The sequence below is a fragment of the Artemia sp. Qi Xiang Cuo genome, chromosome 5 (assembly GCF_049724085.1).
Source record: "Artemia sp. Qi Xiang Cuo chromosome 5, ASM4972408v1, whole genome shotgun sequence".
NCBI classification, from domain to species: Eukaryota; Metazoa; Arthropoda; class Branchiopoda; order Anostraca; family Artemiidae; genus Artemia; species Artemia sp. Qi Xiang Cuo.
In genome coordinates, this window is record NC_142798.1 from 64,550,095 (window position 1) to 64,572,935 (window position 22,841).

Genomic DNA, 22,841 nt, shown 5'->3' on the forward strand with positions numbered 1-22,841 from the left:
AAAAATAATAAATAGTACATTGTGTCAACATCGTTCTTAAATGGCCTCAGGACATAACTTAAAACCCTTGCTCCGAGGGTTGTGGGGGAGTGTCCTCCTCAAAAACATATTTTCTATCTGGAAATCAACTACGCTGAACAAAATGGCTATCTTAAATTTTGATTGGATGTGTTTGGGGGAATGATGGGCGTGGGGGGATAGTTGCCCTCCAATCACTTTCGACTATTTAAAAGGGCACTAGCCACTCCAATTTCCAATCAAATGAGCCCTTTTCGAAGTTTTTATGACAATTCCTTCGATAGAAAGTGCCTGGGTATGGAGAAAAAAAAATACTACATTGTGGCAACATCGTTCTTTACTTAGGCAGCGCTATTACGCTGCCTATGATAGCAATATTAGAGTTTCTGTAGATGAAAAATACAATAATAAAGTTATTTGGTGACAACCTTGATAAGGTAGCTAACATCAGGGATATATACTCCACAATGCATTGTGACTATTGCAAGCAGATATCGACAAAATATCAATTGAAGCTTCTAAGGTAGCTAGCAGACTAGTAAGATACAATCACATCCAATTTTAAGAAATATAATAGCTGATAACTCCTAAAAATAGAGTCAGATCAAAACAGAAAGTATACCATTAGAACAGCCTTGTCCGAAACCCCTATATAAGAAACTGTCTGACCCGTGGCTTGAACAGCAAGGGATTTATATTGGCTTGAAAAATCAAGAAAAGTGGCAGTTACTAAAGCATTCTGCCTAAACTGCTTCTTTTTTTTTCTTTTCTTTTCTACAGATAGCTTGGCACTGGAACATCGTAGAGAGATGTTCAATGGCTGATTTTAAAGGAAATTACTAGATCTAGCGCCATTTGTATTAATTTTTTTTTTAATAGAATCAATTTTTCCACTAAAAACTGCATTTTTATTGCCAATCATGTTCAATGACGTCATAATCGTAGGTAGTAACCATATATGAAGAAAAAAGCGAATTCAATATTAATACGCGCTTATTTTTCGACAAGCAAACAGTCCGTGGTAACTAACTGTATAGTAAGAGTGACTCGTCTCAATAGTAACCGAAATTCTACAAAACGGAATTTTAATATCAATAGATACATCAAAAGAATTAGATTCTTATGCTGATTTCAAATATATAAGTTTCATCAAGTGTAGTAATACCCTTCAAAAATTATATAATATTAAAGAGCGAACTGTTGCCTAGAGTAAATGATAAATTTTCTAGTGATCAAACAGTTCGTGGTAACAAACTGTATAGTAAGAGCGACTCGTCTCAATATTAAGCGAGACTCTAAAAAACGGAATTTTAATATCAATAGATGCATCAAAAGAATTGGAATTTTTATAATTAAATATTTTGGTCTGGAAATACACGGTAAATCACACGTAGGGTAGTTAGAACCTCACCAAAAATAAAACTAATTTTAAAATTTCAAGGTATTTTTCTCGTTTGAATTGAAAGATTCAAACTATTGCTCGGATACCATAAATATTTTTTTTTGCAGTTTACACAAGCTGCAAAGAACGCATAAAGACAAAGTTAAAAATTACATTAAGAAGTCCAAAAAGATGGCAACAATGCAGGCTGATCTTTGTCAATTGAGAAACATTTTACGAATGTTTTACCGGGATTACGAAAAATATTCAAAATTACAGATTAAAATTCTCTCTGACACAGCGAATGTTGTTGAAAAGTCGGCTAGAAATGCTTTGGCAAAACTTCATAGTAATTTCCAAAAGAAATGGTGTGTGTTTAATGAAAGTTTCCAAGGTATGGACCGGCAACTGTGGAACAGTTTACAGATGTAATGAGAAATATAGACATCAATATGAATATATGGAGGCATAATTGTCCTTTGCTTAGTTTCAGCTTTATTCGATGATCGAGCCTTTATGTATCCAATATATGCAATGGTTTGGTGTTCTAATGATCGTCTTTTAATATAATTATATAAAATAAACCTAATTGACAAACACCATTTATGATGAGCTATATCGGTCCTTTATGTAACTCTGTGGTAACGATCGATCTTAAATGATGCATCGGCTTATAATATAATATCTCTTTTAAATAAACTTTTCTTATATTTCAGGATGTTAGCTTTATTTTTTGTGTAGTAAAGTTTTCTATTAGTAGAAATTTGGATTGTTCTATTTTGATATTGTTTTTGGTTATTCTTTCTTTTTTTCCACTCGCGTGAGACCATATTTTTTCAAGATTTAAAATTATTAAGCACACAAAATCCCGTGTCGAGTATCTAAAACCTAGCATAAAACAAAACTAATTTTAAAATTTTCAGGTATTTATCTTGTTTGAATTACAAAATTAGTATTATTGGTTAGACACCATAAATATTTTTGCAGTTTAAATAATAAGTTTAGTGATTCTGGACTGAAAACTAAAATAATTGCAATTATGAGACAATAATATGGAGATATGTACTTTACGGGTTACAGGATACAATAATAAATTTGAACTGAGATGAAAAAAAATTTCTTCCAGGAGACAAAAAGCAAAACTAATTTTAGAATTTTCATGTATTTTTGTTGTTTAAATTAAAAAATTACTATTACTGATTAGGCATCATAAATATTTTTGCAGTTTACATAATAATTTTAGCGATTAAGCCAAAAAAGAAAATTTTGGTTCCAGGAGTTTCGGTTACTATTGAGACAAGTAGCTATTATTACTATAGAGTTCATTACATGGACTGTTTTATTGCTTCAAAATTCAAATATCTTTGAAAAGACTGCAGTATGAAAATACATCAAAAATGCAATTTTTTTGACAAAATTGATTCTACTTTAAAAAGTATTTTATTTTTAAATACAAAAGTGACTAGATGTTGCAATTTCCTTTAAAATGAGCTATTATACAGCTCTCTATGATTTTCCAGTGCCCAGCTAGCTGAGCAGAAAGAAAAAGCGGAAAGAAAAAAATATCCCGTTTGTGGAGAATAACGTGGTAAAAGTCAATTTTCTTGATTTTCAAGCCAATATATTTTCTTTGTTATTCAAGCCAAAGGGAGGTAAGTTTCCTTTATAGAGGATTCGGACAAGGCGGTTCTAATGGTGTACTTTTTGTTTTGATCTGACTCTTTTTTTAGGAGTTGGGGGGTTTTATATTTCTTGACATTGGAGGTGATCGTCTCTTACTAGGTTGCTAGCTACCGCTGCAACCCGGATTGCTAGCTACCGCTGCAACCCGGATTGGCGTGGTAGACAAGCTGATATAGTATCCTGAGTATGAACTGACTTCTTTTCTTGAAGATATATTTGATTATAAATTTCCTCCACCATTTTTTACCTTTTTTACCTCTGATTTAATTCGACTGTTGATTGGAAGTATGAACTTACTTCTTTTTTTGAAAATATTTTTGATTATAAATTTCCTCCACCATTGCTTACCTTTTTTTACCTCTGATTTGATTAAAATAATCATCTGCATAGTCATACCTTTTATTACTTCAGTTACTATGGGCTACAGTTTGTTTCTTATTATATTCGTTCTTTAATGTATACAACATAAACTTTTTAAAAATTGTTTCCTTGACAGCCTGTGTGGTGCACTGGAAAGCGTGTTGAAATTCTTCTCCGAGGTTCAAATCCTGCCTCTGGTAATTTTTACATATTTGTCAATTTAAAGTCCAAACTAAATTTCTATGAATAACTACTACGTGAGATTCTCTTGACTAACTTTATTTATGACTAGCTACCGCTGCAACCCGTAAAGGTAACAGGTTCAATTCCTGCCTCAGATAATTTTCACACATTTATCAAGTTGAAGTCTGAACTAAACTTCTATTTATAACTACTTGACTAACACCATTTATGAAGAACCATATCGATCCTTTATGTATGATTTTCAAGCCAATATATTTTCCTTGTTATTCAAGCCAAGGGATGATAAGTTTACTGTATAGAGGTTTTGGACAAGGCGGTTCTAATAGTGTATTTCTTGTTTTGATTTGAATGTATTTTCAGGAATTATCGGTTACATTAGTTTTTACTCTGGGATGTTATAATGTCTTACTAGGTTGCTAGCTACTGCTGCAACCCGGATTTACTAGGTTTCAGCCATCTCTACAGCCATGATCCTGATAAAAATTACATAATCCCTAATTATGATATCGATCCTTTATGTAAATTTGTTAAAACCCCCCAAAAATTACTGCAATATTCATAATAATGGATAATTATATAAGAAACCTAATTGACAAACACCATTTATGATGAACTATATCAGTCATTTATGTAATTTTTATTCCAATGATCGTCTTTTAATGTAACTATTTCATTTTTTACTATGGGGCGAGATCGTCTCTTACTAGATTGCTATCTACCACCGCAACCCGGATTCCAGTTACTATGGGCTATGGTTCGTCCTTTAATTTAATTTCAAGCCAATATATTTCCCTTGCTGTTAAAGCCAAATGACAGAAAGTTTCCTATATAGGGGATTTGGACAAGGCGGTCCTAATGGTATACTTTTTGTTTTGATCTGACTTTTTTTTTTTAGGAATTATGAGTTTTTATATTTCTTAACATTGGACGTGATCGTCTCTTACTAGGTTGCTAGCTAGCGCTGCAACCCGGATTACAAACAAGAAAAAGCCTACGGCTTTTTATTCTTTGAAATTGTGAGAGACGAACCTCAAACGATCAAGTAGCTAACTTAGTCCAATGTATGCAATAACTTTTTATTCCAATGATCGTCTTTTAATGTAATTTATAATGAACTTTATCGACCCTTTATGCATCATATTGCTAATTTTACAACTTTAATTCGTGACTTCGTGGTACAAGTGGCTAGCAAGACCGGCTGTTAGCCAAAAGGTTGGTGGCTTAAGGCCAGCCGGGGTTGATTTCGTGTAGCTTGTAATTCAGCTATCAATAAAACCATGGTACCGATGATACCTGCAAAATTCCTATTTGCAGTACCGATCCTTTATGTTAGGAGTTATGGGTTACTTTAGTTTTTACTATGGGGCGTGATCGTCTCTTACTAGGTTGCTAGCTACCGCTGCAACCCGGATTGACATACCAGATTATGTAAATCCTGATTACGAACAGGAAAAAGCCTACGGCTGTTTCTTCTTTGGAGTAGTAAGAGACGACTCTCAAAGAATCAGGCAGCTAACAAAGTCCAATGTATGCACTGTTTGATGTCTTCAAAAATCAAATATCTTTGAAAAGACTGCAGTATGAAAAGGCATCGAAAATGCAGTTTTAGTGGAAAAATTTATTCTGTTTTAAAAATAATTTGTTTTAGTTACAAAAAGTTTTTAACCCCATTAATTTCCTTTAAAATGAGCCTTTGAACAACTCTTTACGATGTTCCAGTGCCAAGCTATCTGTGGAAAAGGAAAAAAAAAGATGCCGTTTAGGCAGAATGCTGTAGCAGCTGCCACTTTTCTTGATTTTAAAGCCAATATATTTCCCTTGCTGTTCAAGTCAAGGGACAGAAAGTTTCCTATTCAGGGGTTTCGGACAAGGCGGTTCTAATGGTGTACTTTTTGTTTTGATCTGACTCTTTTTTTTAAGAGTTATGGGTTTTTATATTTCTTAACATTGGACGTGATCGTCTCTTACTAGGTTGCTAGCTACCGCTGCAACCCGGAGGATTAAGGAATATAATTAAAATAATCATGTATATAATGATTCCTTTTGTTACTTCAGTTACTATGGACTACAGTTCGTCTTTTAATGTAAATCTGATGTATGCAGTGGTTTGTTATTCCAATGATTGTCTTTTAATGTAAAAATTCATCCAATATGATGAACTATATCGTTCCTTTATGTAAGTAATTCTCAGTCTGATCTGATCTGTTCTCGGTCTGATATGATCTGTTCTTTGTTTGATGTGAAATTACAAACATGAAAAAGCCTATGGCTTTTTCTTAATTGAAATAGTAAGAGACGACCCAGCTACAATCTACGATTATGACATCATTGATTAATCTTTAACATGAAATTTGCAGTTTTTCGTAAAAAAAATTGAGTCCATTTTAAAAACATTTTATTTTAATTACAAAAATATTTTAACCCCGTTAATTTCCTTGGTACTGAGCCATTGAACAACTCTCTACGATGCTCCAGTGCCCAGCTATCTGTGGAAAAAAAAAGATTCCGTTTAGGCAGAATGCTGTTGTAGCTGCCACTTTTCTTGATTTTCAAGCAAATATATTTCCCTTGCTGTTCAAGACCAGGGACAGAAAGTTTCCTTTTTGGGGGTTTTGGACAAGGCGGTTCCAATCGTGAACTTTTTGTTTTGATCTGACTCTATTTTTAGGAGTTATGGGTTATTATATTTCTTAACATTGGACCTGATCGTCTCTTGCTAGGTTGCTAGCTATCGCTGCAACACTAATAATATTCCAATGATCGTGTTTTAATGTAACTCTCTATTATGATGATTAAATACCTACGATTATGACGTTATTCAGTGTGTTTATCTAAGGGTTCATATATTTTTCCTATTTTTCGATAAGAGAGGAGCTTTCACCCCCTCATCACCCATGCTGCTCGTTTGAATATTCATCTCTACATGTTCTTCCTGATAAAGGGAGGTCAGTATATGCCAATATGGATTCGTAAAGATTATTATTCGTTACCACCATAAATTCGTAAGGACGGTAAAATACGTACATTCATCTGAAGCACATCTTATGGAAAGTTGGAAATGTTGGCCAAAAAATGCCTTTTCAAGGGCTTAAGTACCGATCCTACACTGAAAAGAATCCACTGGCCTCCACCCTAATAGTGGTGTAATACTCCTTAATCTTTATTTTTATCCGGAAAGCCATCTATAATTATAACTTCTTTTTTTTTATTAACTGCATGTATGTTTAGTATGGTCAGTATGGCATGTGAAGACTGAGAGACTGTAGTAAGTAAACTTTAAAATTTTTGCTTGGTAATATTTTGGCCATGTTTGAGCCCAAATTGCTGTTTTTCAGAACAAATAGTCAGTAATCGGAACTCTGTTGTGGTATTATTTCTTAGTTACTTAAAAAGAGAGATCTTGAAATATTCCTTTGAATAAACCGTATTTTGATAGTCTACGACTGTTGGTTCAGTACGACCATCTGAAAAAAACAACATGCATTTCATTTTTTGTATAGCCAACTCGCATCGGTTAGGATTCGTATTCGTATGCACTAATTCGCAAAGATGGTAAAACAGGCTACCATCCTTCTCTAGAAAAATAGTAAATTTCGAATTACAATTTACAAAAGATGTGACATTTTGAGAATTTTGGTTCCCGATCTTATGTGAAGGTTGGAATAAAAAAGTTTATGGTGACAAATTAAAAGCCTGTATGATCTTTCTTTGCTGGTTCCAAAGAAGTCAGTATTTTACTTCACTATAACTGGTTCGCAAATTTCTATTTTAAGGTTTCCATTGTTATTTTCACCCAAATTAATCTATATCTGAATCATCAAACGCCACACTTTCATTGTTTTCTAAGCTTACCCCAGGGAATATATTCTAATTTATTAGTGGAAGTTTTTAAGCAAGGATGATACCGTTAGAAAATATATTTTAAGGCCATAGCTTTTCTGGGATTGGACTCGTATCGAACAATCGTTGAGATGCATAGAAATTGGTGGTATTTATTGGAGGAAAATGTAAGTACTATTATCACCATTTATTTTTTCAGACCAATCATTCCTCGTCTGACTTTGTATGTGAGCGTAAATCAAAGACAAGTGTACAATGCTATTTACATGCCAGTACTTAATTGCTCAGAGCTACGTTCACGTCTGCTACTCGTGATGCAGCTTGGTTCGTCTAAATTAAAAGATGTGTTTCTTTGGGGACCTGGTGGAATTCATGTCCTGGTCACTGATGAGGTAAGATCCCATGCAGCTACTTGCAACACGTGCTGATTTCTTACTAGCTTAATGCTCATTTTGAACCTTTTTTTTTTGCATTTTAAACCCTTGCTTCTGGAAAAGTGTGCTGCCATTCAGCGATCCTGGCCGGAACTATGTGCTAAAATATTGAAACTCTTGATTATATGTTAAGTCAGAATATTTACATCTGAATTCAACGAGTTTCTCATGATGATTATTTAAGAAATTTCAATTTATAGTATGGTTTAATGACACTTAGCTGTACTTGCATATATAGAGTGAGACTGGGGGAGGGGGGGGGGGGTGGAGGGTGTGATTGTTCCAAAGAATGCCATGGAAAAAGTGAAAGCTGCTGCCTTAAAATGCTAAAAGCTGCTGTCTTTTTCGTATCTTGACCCCTCACCCACCTACCCACCCCCGTATGGGTCAGACCTGTCTACAACTATGTATTTACCTATGTTATATTAGTATACAAATAGGAATGTTTTTTCTTGCCAGATATTTGTCAGAATCTGTAATCTTATTTGTTTTGGTAATTTGTGCTTGAATTGTATACTTCTGGAGAGGGGGTGAATAAGAAACATTTAAAGATTAATTGTATATTTGATTCTGCAGCAATAAATCTGACACTCCTCTGGAGTTAAAGTACGGAGGTATGGAACCACGCCTCACTTCTTATTTGGTATGATCTTATATCATTAGATTTGGCAGAAAAACGGCTAAACTATAGTAACCTGGAAAAGTGGCAAGTAGAAAATGTAGTGGTATCATTTTACATTTAACCTAATGGACTGCATTGTATTATTATACACTTCTCATGACTGACAATACCTGTAAATTTACTCAATATGACTATTAGAACTCGTGCTTTTATAGTCAAAATAACACGGAATAAAATAACACAGACAGTACAACAATGGTTAAACAAAAGAAATGCAGCATCCACGTGGTAATTTTTTGGATGTACTTCCCTGTTAAAGCCAAAATATTGGTTTAATTAGAATGCAGCCTATAATTTTGTAGAATACTGTAAAAAAACATCTTTTTGGCCAATCCCTGGCGAAGATCTCCTTCCACCTTTTCCCTTTTTTTACGGCTTGTTCCTGTTAGCCCGCACTTCACAGAATTTTTTTTTTTGAAGCAGTATTATGCTAGAGACCCGTTCCCATCTATTAAAAGACAAATTATAAAATTCATGGATGATAATTAATCTGACCATTCGTGAACTAGTGTTATTCTATTATCCTTGGCTACTGTTTTTTCTCTCTCTTTTTTTTTTGTCCCCGAATGAGGTGGGAGGATGCTGTAGGAAGATTTTTAAGGGAAATTAGAACTTCTCAGAAGGATTAAAAGAGGGGGGCTTTGAATAGATTGGGATGGAGGTGGAGCGGACTTAGTTGTGTTGGCCTCAGGCGGCTTGATGCCGTAGTGAATTGTTAGTATTATATTTTGATTATATATTGATTTGGCCATGTTAGATCGACTCATGAAGTTTGAAAATCCTCTAGATACTTCTTTTTCAACTTTTTTTTTTATTACGAACCCTAAATAATTTATGATATCTCATTTAGTTTGTCCATTTCAGGTTGTTCAAAATTTTAAACCTGACTCAGCCTATGACATAGAAATAGTGAAAGCAAAATCAGATGAGTATTTCTCCTTGGTACTCAAACCCTTAGTAAACTACTAATGGTTTTTTATTGGCTTCTTCTATAGTCTATGTATTAAGAACGTTAGTTGGCAACAAAGGTCCTTATGTCTCTTGAGTGGAACTCCAGACCCTGTATTACTGAGGAGAGATCAATCCACTCATCCACCACAGGCACTTTTCTATGGAAGAAGGATAACTGCCATGTTCAAATATTTGTGCCTTTGATGATTTTTTTTTTCAAATTTGTAATCAATTTTAGAAATTGGGACCAATAGGATTAATGATGTTAGAGATATCATGAAAGATTTTTCTTTGTTACGTTTTTACATTTCTAATTGGTAGCTGAGTAATTTTTAAACTTTATTCCACTTTGTTTTTGGGTTTGTTAATGTAGCCTTTATTTCGCAATTTTTGTTCCTATTGTAGGCATGAATTCGAATTTTGTTGTTATTACTTTGTTGTGTTTTGATTGTTAATGTTCAAAAATGAGTACAATATAATAACAATGTTACTGTTACTGCTTTCTCTATGTTAGAAAGTTTTTAAAAAGAATCAGCTAAAATCTGAATCTGGGATTCAGTCTGAGGAGCTACGAGTTGGTGAGAAGGGAGGGGGTCTCATGTGGTTATCTGTCAACCTTATACAACACTGTTGCTCTGCTTCACATTCTCTATATATCACCCTTCAAGAACGCTCTTACACACGTTGATATATTCAAAATCCGTTCAAAATTCTTCCGTTTCACAAAATATTTAAAATATTCGCAAAATTTCAAACCGCACTTGGAAACAACTCCTTGGACACTAGCCACATCTATACACATTGTCAAATTAGGGAGGGGGTCTCATGTGGATATTTTATGTCTCCTCTTTTTCTTTTTGTAGTATATAACCCTTGTTTTTTCCTGAAAAGGCAAATTGTTCTAAATATGTAAAAAAAACGTGTAAATTCGCATAGACTCTTGCAAAAATGTCATGTTGTTTAAGGTCTATCTGTCTTATGTAATATGTAATTTTAATCCTTAAAAGTTATGGTCACACCCCCACCTCCGTTATTTGATTATCTGCTAATCAGTTTATTAAGTGTTAATGAGCCCTTACCCCCTTTTAAGTCAGTTCAACCGACCCCTGCGGTATTTTTGAATCACTGCTGTCATATATTTTTTAACGGGTTTTGATATCTTCTATTTTTGTTTTTTAAGACAAATCTGTTGCATAAACTAATTGATTTACGAATATGACAACCTTTTATATTCCTACATTGATAATTTTTTCTTGTACTGATGACCCCCCCCCCCCCACCATATTTGACTTGGCCCTTGTTATTATTATATTTTACTATTTAAGGCACTTCATTTACTCAAGAGAACCTTCATTATCTACTCTCTTCTATGAAGTTAGTACTTCCTTTTGATATTTCTTTATGACCTTTTTGCACCTAGTTCAAACACATTTTTGCTCCCCGCTTGACTCCAAAGGGTTTGCCAAAAATTACGAAAGCCAGTATGAAAAGTGTTTGACTCCAAAATGGTTTGCTTGTATGAAAAGTGCGGTAGGGCTATAATGAAAGAAAGGTTAGGTTGGCTTGGCCAAGTTTGATGGATGAAGGATGACGGATTGCCAAGGATTCTGCTTTTTGTCCCTCCACCTGGAACCAAACAAATATAGGTTTTGAGTCCAAGAGGTATACTCAAAGGAGGAAGTGTAAACTTTTGGTTATTGTTTTTGACCATTTAGATTTCTGTGTCACCCTTTTCATACCTCCCAGCATTTCAAGTCCAAAAATGGAAGTCTTGCATAATTCTAGAAGCATGGAATAACCTTAATCGGTTTATTTGTACTAGTTTATTGATGCTATATAGACTGTAAAGCACTAATTTTGGCTTGTTTAAAGTTTCAACTTCGCTCTGTACTTCCAGCAGAACAACTTGTCGTTTTTAAAATTTATCCTTACTCGTTTTAATTTAAAAAAAAAAAACGCAAAAAACACTAATATGGACCATGTTTTAACATTTATGCAATAAATAAATTTCTTAATACGGTATTACTACCAAAAATATGATTCAAACCTGTCTGGAACTATGCGATTATTCCTGTAAAGCGTGCAATTTACAACAAAAAAGTTTACTGTCTGTACTTTATAAAACGATACAAATATAGATTTAGATGGTAGAAACAGAACTGCATCTACAATTAATATCACACAGCTGTCGTAGTCACAATGGAATTCTTTTACTACTAAACCACTAACAACTCACCGCAGCAAAATGCCGCCTGAGGCCGACACAGGTACGCACGCTCCTCCTCCTCCATCCCATTCTATTCAAAGCCTCCCTTTTTACACCCACCCCAGATGAGGACGACGTGCTTTCCGTTTAGCCCTACACGGTTGGCCGAAAAGAACAATCTTCGGCTATCTGACAATTTATTTGTGCTAATATATTAATTAGCACTAATAAATTTCTTACTAGTCCAATCTACTGTATCACTTACTTAGATATCGTTTTTTCGCGGTAGCCTTGCTATGACAGGGAGGGATGTTTTCCCTTACTCAGATGTGACACGTTTTTTACCCTTATGACACGAGTTTAGATCCCATTTATTTCAGATGCTTGTAATGGCCCTTTCCATAAATTATAATTTTGGCTGAAGTTTTACAGAAGATGATTATGCACGATTCCTATTCTATTTCTCTTTAAGTCTATCCAAAGCATCATTTCATATTTGTCTATATTAAGGCGAACTACATCTTTATCAGCTCTCCGTTGAAGACTTCCTATCGTTTTCAATCGTAAGTCCCAATTTTTAGGACTTCCAATCGTGTAGAATAAGAGGCCACAACTGAAACCACTGGCAAAGCATAGAAATAAGGCAAAATAGGGCGTAATAGAGAAAAAGATGTCAACAAAAAAAACGATGAAAATTCAAAGCCAGTGAAAATAAGGAAGAAATGTGAATATTGTATTCGTGAATCTGCTGGAATTCGGCCAGAAGAGTCTGCAGAATTTCACTCAGAAAACCTAATGCTATCTTGCCAAGGAAAACTTACTAGAAGTATTATCAGGAGATCAGGGGCGTAATTTGCTATGTGACAGGGAGGGCAACTGCCCCCTCCAGAACCCAGTTTGGCCCCCCCCCAAGCCGAAATCTAGTTTCTTCAAAAATCTTGTCAAAACTAAGATAAGCCTGCATAATTCAAGCATCCAGAAAAACAGGCCAGTTTTCTTTAGTATATCTTTGTCTTACTCCACTGCAGGAGATCTACTGGAATTTACCTTAGGTGGTCTACTAAGTCATGGCTCAGGGAGTCTACCAAATGACTCCCTGAAAATCTATATGGAAATCTGCTGGAGACTGGTTAAGCTTTAAAACTAAATTTATAAGTATGCCACTGGAATTGCACAGAAATAAAATCATAGGGACGGAGGGGAGGGGATTAGTAGGGCCCTCAGCGGATTGATCTTTGAGGAAATCCTCCAGTATACATGTTTACAGGATGTCCAAGCTTAAGCTAGGAAATTATAAAAGGAGATATCTGGAGGGGTTAAATATGAGGACAAGCAACTTGAAATGTGTAGTACACAGAACTATATGGCTCTTTTTACAATCAGACTAGGATTTAGCACTAGCCCCGGGACTAGGGGTGCAATAAATTAACACTGAGTGATTTTTTTCTTAACAAAAACTGGACCGATGTGATTTATCGTCAAAGTGCCAGGTGCACTCTGCACTGCCTATCCACAGAAAAGTTATTTTAAAACAACACAGGAATTCCGTGACCACTTATAAACTGTGAGATGTCTCCCAAGAATGGTAGCCGACAGTTCGGTATCACCTCTCTTTTATTACTTTTGGCGCATCAGTTGCGTTCTGTTCAGGGCTTCCACTATCCCCGAATTTTCGGAGATTTCCCCGAAATTTTAGGGGATTTCCCCAAGAATCTCGCAAAAACGGAGCGGAAAAACGCTTGGGCCTAGAAGCGTCAAGGCTTTAAATCCGACCCTTTTTACAATGAGACTTAGAGCAAAACAAAATAAGAAATTTTGGTTTTATTTCGTTAATATATAACATAAGCAAAGAACATAAACATTTTTTTGCAAAATAGATCTCAAATATATTATTTGGCCACATATTTTATAAACAAATTCAAAAACAGTAATTAATCATTACAAGGACACTTAATCAATTTGATAACTAATATATTTAATGATTAATTTAAAAGAGTATAATCATTATTGCAAAGCTCTCAAAACAGTGAGAAAACACAAAGCAATATTATATCTAATTAAGACTATAGGTGAGATACAATGTTGTCAATCGAATTAAGATCAATTAAGCTGCATAGAAATTATAAGGAATAAAATTCCAAAATCAGGGTTGCCATCTTAGGAAGGTTCAGGGCTGAAAAAAATACTTAAAGCTAAAAATTAATCGGATTTGAGTAAAAAAGAGTAATTTGCCCTTTGTAATTAAGTAAAACAGAGATTGTCTTTAATCTTAGGCCCCCTTAAGAGCACTTTTTGCCTCTACCCAACCCAAAAAGACGTGCGGAAAAAGCTTTCCAGGATGGCGGTTTACCAATCAAACGACTTATCCCTGACACATGCAAACCTTCACATATTTTATTCAATTCCCTCTAAAAAATGTTTTTTCTGCTGCTTTGAGGAACGCCCCTCGAAAAAAAGTCCGTTCGCTTCAGCTTAGTGGGGTTGCCCCTCCACCACTTCTCAAAGCCGCAGCTACTAATTTTCCCCATTTTATAAAATTCTCAAAGTGTAGAAAGGCCTCCACCTCCCTCTATCGTGAAGCTAAAAAGAATTTGAGTATGTACCTGCCCCCTTGAACGAGGAAATACATCCATCACTGAACAAAGAGGAAAAGAAAGCGGGCCAAAAGTGGAAAGGTGACTACTTTAACTGCATTGAAGGAGAGTAATACCAGAAAAGAAAGGTTATAACAGCAGGAATGTCCTCCTCCTAAACCTACTATTTTTTAAATACTTTTTGTAGATACGACGCTTTACCGAGGGCTGTGGAGTCGGTGAATTAATGTTCAGGCTTGCTCCAATTCTTATAATTTTAGGATTTCGACCCTAATTTCTTTAAATTTTTAATTTTGGACTATTTTCTTTAAAGCGTCTTTTTAATTATTATTTAACAGCAGTCTAAATGTTTATCTAGATTGGCCTTTCACTGACTGGATCTAAATTCCACCAACCCTCAGTTTAAAACGACTGTGATTCCAGTAGAACTAAAGGGCTAGGCAGACGTAGCGTTTCTTTCCAGAATTTTTAAGTGGAAACTCGTGCGAATGTGAATCTGGCCTTTTCACAGAAAAAGTTGTCTTTTCTCGGCAAATATTTTAAATTTCCAGAGCATGGATGTTCAAAGAAGAACATTCGCTTCATCAAGCGGTCATGCAGCACATTAAGCGACGTCAGATGGTAAAATCTGGCATAGAAAATATACAGTTTGCAGAGTCAAACCCTCAAAATTGAATGAAGTCAGCGTAAAAAAGGCTCAAAATGAGCGTTAATTCCTACTTCAGAAGCTGGCGTAAAATACACCCGTATCAATTAAATAGGCTATTTTAAGCTTGAAAACAATGCATCTGCCCAGTCTTCAAAGTACCAAGGATAGTAGAAATCAATACACGTCTTAAAAAAATAAATAAAAATTTGGGAATTCAATTTTGAATTTTAAAAAACTACTTATCTAGTTTTTGGTAGTAGTGGGCGTCACTAGTTTTGAAAAAAAGAAATGTGTTTGAAAAATCATTACAAATAAGCTAAATAAATATGGCACCAAACTGTAGCTGTAGCTGTTAAGAAGCTACAGCTTTCGTTTGAAGAGGTAGTTGTCTATGGGAATAAAAAAGATTGCTAATGTTTGACTTTTTACGGATAAAAATCGTTGTTAAATTTAACTTGCGTGTTTACTTTCATGATTCAATGTGGCAATACTGACAAAAATGTGGTACTACCCTAAAAAATTCCTAATTTTGAATAACCAGAGGAAAATCTTAGAAAATCATGGATTTCAGGCAAGAACAGAGCTAAAATGGGCACAGAGAGCAAAAGTTTTAAATTTTATGTTCTTGGAATCTTAAAGTAGAATTCACTCTAATTCCACAGCCCTTGTTTTGACCAAACTATTTTATATTATCCATGAGATTATGTATATATTTGCCCCTTGTGTCGGCTGTTCGAAATTAAAATGCATTATCTGCCAAAATAAGCCTTTGACCTAGATGGCGTATAGATTCGTTACACCTGCAAAGTTGCTAGAAGTTGATTCTTTTTAGTTTTTTCGTTTATATTGAGGCGCGTATTTTTACGCCTAAAACGCCAAGGATGAGTAATCTGACATATTGGATAAGTAATTCAAGCATGCTGGAGTGCAGTCATTAACAGATTTTGTATTAAAGATTATTTTATGGCTAGTTTAGAATAGAACATTTGCTGCAACTCTCCATGTTATATAGGAACTTTAAAGTATGTTTTATGGTAAGATAAGAAACGAAGATAGACCGACATATGCGCGGAGTCTCATGGCATTGGTTTTTTTGCTGAATGGAGTCGGTATATTGAAAATGTCTTTTGGTTTACCTTTTATGCTTTTAGCACTAGAATAAATTGTAAAAGGTAGAAAAATATTTAAAGGAATGCTCAATACGCAATGATTTTTTTTTTTTTTTACTTTTGAGCAGTGAAATTAACGATTTGACAGGGCCGTATCCGGATTTTTGTTCGGAGGGGGGGGGGGGTACACAAAAATCTATAAAAAAACACATCTAAATTTGTTTATATGCATTTCTGTTACGTTTTCACGAGTCAGAAAACATTTCGGGGGGGGGGACAAACCCCCTAATCCCTCTCTCACCCTCCGGATACGACCTTTGGATTTGGATGTGAAATTATTTTCAAAACTAGCAGCGAAGCATGTTGACTAACAGGAATAAAAAAAAAACTGTAGCGTATAATCTTTTGTGATGATTGGAAAAAACTTCCCCTCCCCCTAACAAAAACTTCAAAGTCATCTTACCCCCAAAAAGAATCAGCAAGTTTTGTTCCTTTGTCCATTTAAGTTTCATATAATATTTTTGAAATTTATCCTGTAGATTTTTTACTTTCTTTCTTGAAAGTTCTTTGGTCTGAAGTATATTTTGTCTATGGGATGTCATTGTATTCCTAAGTGAATGGGCCAATTAGGCTTGAACATGATAGGCATGACGTTTTCCGGCAGAAGATGATGGTAGAGGGGGTGTTGAACAGACCACGATTCATTTTAAGCACTTATGGTATATATGGGTCTCTGATAGGGGAAGACCAAGAGGTGGGGGGATAGAGGGAAGAGCTTGAAGATTCACATTTAGTTATGTATATCATATTTGACTTGGCCCTTGTTATTATTATATTTTACTATTTAAGGCACTTCTCTTACACAAGAGAAGCTTCATTATCTACTTTCTTCTATGAAGTTAGTACTTCCTTTTGATATTTCTTTATGACCTTTTTGCACCTAGTTCAAACACATTTTGCTCCCCGCTTCACTCCAAAGGGTTTGCCAAAAAGTACGAAAGCCAGTATGAAAAGTGTTTGACTCCAAAATGGTTTGCTTGTATGAAAAGTGCGGTAGGGCTATAATGAAAGAAAGGTTAGGTTGGCTTGGCCAAGTTTGATAGATGAAGGATGACGGATTGCCAAGGATTCTGCTTTTTGTCCCTCCACCTGGAACCAAACAAATATAGGTTTTGAGTCCAAGAGGTATACTCAAAGGAGGAAGTGTAAGCTTTTGGTTATTGTTTTTGACCATTTAGATTTCTATGTCAGCCTTTTCATACCTCCCAGCATTTCAAGTCCAAAAATGGAAGTCTTGTATAATTCTAGAAGCATGGAATAACCTTAATCGGTTTATTTGTACTAGTTTATTGATGCTATATAGACTGTAAAGCACTAATTTTGGCTTGTTTAAAGTTTCAACTTCGCTCTGTACTTCCAGCAGAACAACTTGTCGTTTTTAAAATTTATCCTTACTCGTTTTAATTTAAAAAAAAAAACGCGAAAAACACTAATATGGTCCATGTTTTAACATTTATGCAATAAATAAATTTCTTAATACGGTATTACTACCAAAAATATGATTCAAATCTGTCTGGAACTAGGCGATTATTCATGTAAAGCGTGCAATTTACAACAAAAAAAGTTTACTGTCTGTACTTTATAAAACGATACAAATATAGATTTAGATGGTAGAAACAGAACTGCATCTACAATTAATATCACACAGTGGTTTTAGTCACAATGGAATTCTTTTACTACTAAACCACTAACAACTCACCGCAGCACCAAGCCGCCTGAGGCCAACACAGCTACGCACTCTCCTCCTCCATTCCAATCTATTCAAAGCCTCCCTTTTTACACCCTCCCACGAAGTTCCCATTTCCTTTAAATATTTCTTTATGACGTCCTCCCATCCCAGATGAGAACGACCTGCTTACCATTTAGCCCTAGACGGTTTGCCGAAAAGAAAAATCTATGGCAATATGTCATTCTTCATCCACACAACGTGCCCTAGCCACCTCCACCTTTCTTTCCTTATAGCCATAGACAGCGGTATTGAACCACATTCTTCGAACAGCCTGTTTCTTGAAATACGGTCAGTCAGCCGGATACCCAGAACAATCCTTAAGAAATTTCTCTGGAAAACATCTAGCAAATCTTCATCCGCTTTTCTGAGCGCCCAGGCTTCAGAGCTATATTTGACCACTGGCATCACTGTAGCTTCTAATATTCTAATCTTGGTTTGCAGACTTATCTTCCTATTCTTCCGAACTTTTTTTAATTGCGAAAAAACACCCTGAACCTTGGATCTTCTACTTTTAACATCTTCACTGCTCCCACCATCTTTACTTAAAATACTACCAAGGTAAGTGAAGCTGCCCTGATCAATCTATTCATTGCCCAACTTCACCTTTTCATCTTGACTTATTCCTAGCCTTAGTGACTTAGTCCGTTACTTAGTAATTTAATATTGCATTTAGTTTACTATTTGCTATATTACATTTAATTGTTTTACATTACTCTCAAATATTACCAATTAATTTACTTTCAGTTTTTACAAGGATGTGCAACCGTCATATTCGTTTCTTTTCCTTAGAAAAAAAAGTTCCAGCAATTGCATTGTGTTACCACTTCCCCGCCACAATGAGGTGCCACTGTTTATACTTTGCCTGAGCATCGGTAGTCAGAGTGGGACATACAGGACTTCTTTAAAAGATATGTAATATTTGTAATATTTTAATATTTGTATTAAAATACAAATTGATAATCTTCTAATGTAAAATTCAGCTTTTATAGAAACTTGTTCGAACAATTCTGACTTCTTAGAAATGTTGCAAAAGTAATAACTTTTAGTGCAAAACCTACAAATACTCATCAATTGTTTTTAAAGACAACCGAAATCTTGGATAAGATATTTAAACTATATTGCCACTTCAATAATTCTTTTACCAAGTATGAATTTGTTTTCTCCATAACAGCATCAAAAACTCTCAACCCCCCATATTTATATCTAATATCAGTCACGGACTCGGAGTTTTAGTAATTTTTTGCTGAATGGAGTCGGTATATTAAAAATATCTGGACTCGGAGTCGTTATATCGAAAAATTCTGGAGTCGTAGTCGGTTATAACTTATAAAATATAGATCAAACTTTAAAACAGGGTTGTGAAGTCGGAGTTTTAGTAAATTCTTGCTGAATGGGGTTGGAGTCGGTATATTGAAAATATGTGGAGTTGGAGTCGGTTTCAATTTATAACCGACCCCACACCCCTGTCACTGAGTAGTTTAATTCCTTCGGAATTTGGCTATTCCACACTTTTATATCTTCATTGCACCCAGCTTCCTTGTTAATAGCGTAGGTGAAGCCATCCACTTGGTCAACTTTTTGGTTTCTAACATTACCCATTCACTAAATTTATTTCAAAACTGAATTTATTTTGAAAATAACATTTTACTATTAAGATTAATCGAAATAATAATTGTCATTCCTGAATCACCTGCAAAGGGCAATTTTTATCAATAGACAGATTTCTTTAAAACGTATTTTTTTTAACCGTGCGCTAAGTTTAACGGTTGCAATTGACGAGAAGGGGGGCATCCTTGCCCCTAAGTTTCTTGCACCTGCCGATATTTTGAAAAGTACCTTTTTTGGAGTTTTTTTCATTGGAGAAGGCCCTTTTTTGTATTTTCATTGAAAAAAAAACAAACAAACTACACTTTTTGGATACTATATGATATTTTATGATGGCATTATCAAGTAGAATTTATAAAAAGCGATCAGATATAAAAAATAGTTTTTAAATGAGCCCATCATTTCTCTAGGATGATGCCAGCGTGCTAGTTTTAGCGGCGGCAATTGAGGGAGAGGTGCGCCAGTACCTTCCTATTTTCTTGCCCTTGACTAGATTTTGGAAAATACCTGGGAAGTTTTTCCATTGGAAAAGTGCCTTTTTTAGTATTTTCATTGAAAAAACTGGAAAGACAACCCAAAGTTCACTTTTGTGGACCGATATGGCACTTTATGATGGAATTATCAAATCGAATTTACAAAAAGTGATTAGATATAAAAATTGGTTTTTAAAATATCCCAAAATCTATCTGCGATGTTGGCTTCGTGCTAATTCTAGTGGCTACAATTGAAGAGGGGGAGGGGCCTCCTTGTCCGCTTAGTTTCTTAACCCTGCCTAGATTTAAAAAAAAATATATATATTTTTTTTTAGTCTTTTCATTGGAAATGGCCTTTTTTGGTATTTCCATTTTAAAAAAAAAAATGATAAATTAACTTTATGGGACATACTGGGTTAACAAGCCGAATTTATAAAAAGCAAGTATATATAAAAACTAGTTTTCGAATGAGCCCAACATCTCTATGATGTTGCCTTCATGCTAGTCTCAGTGATGATAATTGAGGGGGTAGGGGTGTGCCAAGGATTCCTAGTTTTTTGCCCCTGCCTAGATTTTGAAAAATACCTTTTTGGAGTCTTTTCATCGGATAAGGCCCTAGTTCTGTATTTTCATTGAAGAAACTTGAAAAATACCCCAAAGTAGACCTTTTGGGTGCCCTATGGCGCTTTATGATGACGATATCAAGTCGAATATGTGAAAAACTATTAAATATAAAAATTAGCTTTTATATAAGCCATTAAAAAAAAAAAAAAAAAAAAAAAAATCCGAAACCCACAAAGATCCGCCTAGTAGCCTGTCTATTAATTATGGTTTTGTTGTTTTTAGCCATATTTTTAGGGCAAAAGCCACTATTTCTTGAAATAAGCTTTCAATATTTAAGAAGGAAATGGACGATCCAATTGATCTTTTGAAAGCATGCATGAACATATAAGATCAAGAAAATATAAAAATCAAGGAAAAAAGTTTACAAGTACGCATGGCAGATTGTTTCGTGAAAACTCCAGTTAACAAAATTTGAGGTTTTATATTAATTAGCACAAATAAATTTCTTACTAGTCCAATCTACTGTCTCACTTACTTAGATATCCTTTTTTTCGCGGTAGCCCTGCTATGACAGGGAGAGATGTTTTCCCTTTATCAGGTGACACGTTTTTTACCCTTATGACACGAGTTTAGATCCCATTTATTTCAGATGCCTGTAATGGCCCTTTCCATAAATTATAATTTTGGCTGAAGTTTTACAGAAGATGATTATGCACAATTCCTATTCTATTTCTGTTCAAGTTTATCCAAAGCATCATTTGATATTTGTCTATATTAAAGTGAACTACATCTTTATCAGCTCTCCGTTGAAGACTTCCTATCGACTTCAACTATAAATTTCAATTTTTAGGACTTCCAATCGTGTAGAATAAGAGGCCACAACTGAAACCACACTGGCAAAGCTAGAGATAAGGCAAAATAGGGTACAATAGAGAAAAAGATGTCAACGAAAAAACGAGGAAAATTCAAAGCCAGTGAAAATAAGGAAGAAATGTGAATATTGTATTTGTGAATCTGCTGGAATTCGGCCAGAAGAGTCTGCAGAATTTCACTCAGAAAACCTAATGCTATCTTGCCAAGGAAAACTTACTAGAAGTTTTATCAGGAGATCAGGGGTGTAATTTGCTATGTGACAGGGAGGGCAACTGCCCCCTCCAGAACCCAGTTTGCCTTCCCCCAAGCTGAAATCTAGTTTCTTCAAAAATCTTGTCAAAACTAAGATAAGCCTGCATAATTCAAGCATCCAGAAAAAGGGGCCAGTTTTCTTTAGTATATCTTTGTCTTTATGGTACTATATGGCTCATTATCCACTGTAATTTTCACTTGATTTGGGAAAATAGGCTCCACCTTTGCCCCCCCCCCCTCCCCGCAGCATTTTGACGAAATTACTCCACTGCAGGAAATCTACTGGAATTTACCTTGGGTAGTCTACTAAGACATGCCTCAAGGAGTCTACCAAAACGTTTCTGCTTACTGGAAAAATATACTCACAACTTACTAAGGTTGTCCTATCTCACAACTTACCAGAATTGTTCATGCAAACATACAGCAAAGTCTTTTAGAACGTTCACCAGCAGTTTCAACAACGTTAATAAACCGATTCCACAAAAAATTACCTGAGTTTTCTGGAGATTCCGGTAACCTCCCCTATTCATCAATTTCTAACCTGCATGTTTCGGTTTGATCTCCGATTTATGCGTCACTTCTTGATGGAACTCATAGGAATTCTCATAGTTACGCTCCAGGCAGAAAACAAGGAATTTTCATCTAAGCCAAGATTTGCCAATCTTTAAGGATCCATCAATCAATATTGAAGGGGGAAGGGGGGGGGGACGTATGGAAATCTGCTGGAGACTGGTTAAGCTTTAAAACTAAATTTATATGTATGCCACTGGAAATTTACACATAAATAAAATCACAGGGACGGAGGGGAGGGGGTTAGTAGGGCCCTCAGCGGATTGATCTTTGAGGAAATCCTCCAGTATGCATGTTTACAGGATGTCCAAGCTTAAGCTAGGAAATTATAAAAGGAGATATCTGGAGGGGTTAAATATGAGGACAAGGCAACTTGAAATGTGTAGTACACAGAACTATATGGCTCTTTTTACAATCAGACTAGGATTTAGCACTAGCCCCGGCCCTAGGGGAGCAATGAATTATCACTGAGTAATTTTTTTCTTAACAAAAACTGGACTGATGTGATTTATCCATCAAAGTACCAGGAGTACTCCGCTGCTGCACTGCCTATTCACAGAAAAGTTATTTTAAAGCAACACAGGAATTCCGTGGCCACTCATAG

At 35.1% G+C, this 22,841-nt stretch overlaps 1 protein-coding gene across 1 annotated transcript in view; it reads left to right on the top strand.

The window, feature by feature from the left end:
* gem (transcription factor CP2 like gemini) overlaps positions 1-10,049 on the top strand; it is a 131,588-nt gene extending 121,539 nt beyond the window's left edge. The window contains exons 13-14 of the mRNA XM_089089840.1: positions 7,686-7,878; positions 9,467-10,049. Of these exons, the coding sequence (XP_088945966.1) occupies positions 7,686-7,878; positions 9,467-9,571 (298 nt within the window). The 3' untranslated portion in view covers positions 9,572-10,049. The remainder of the gene's footprint in view (positions 1-7,685; positions 7,879-9,466) is intronic.
* Positions 10,050-22,841: the final 12,792 nt, after the last annotated feature.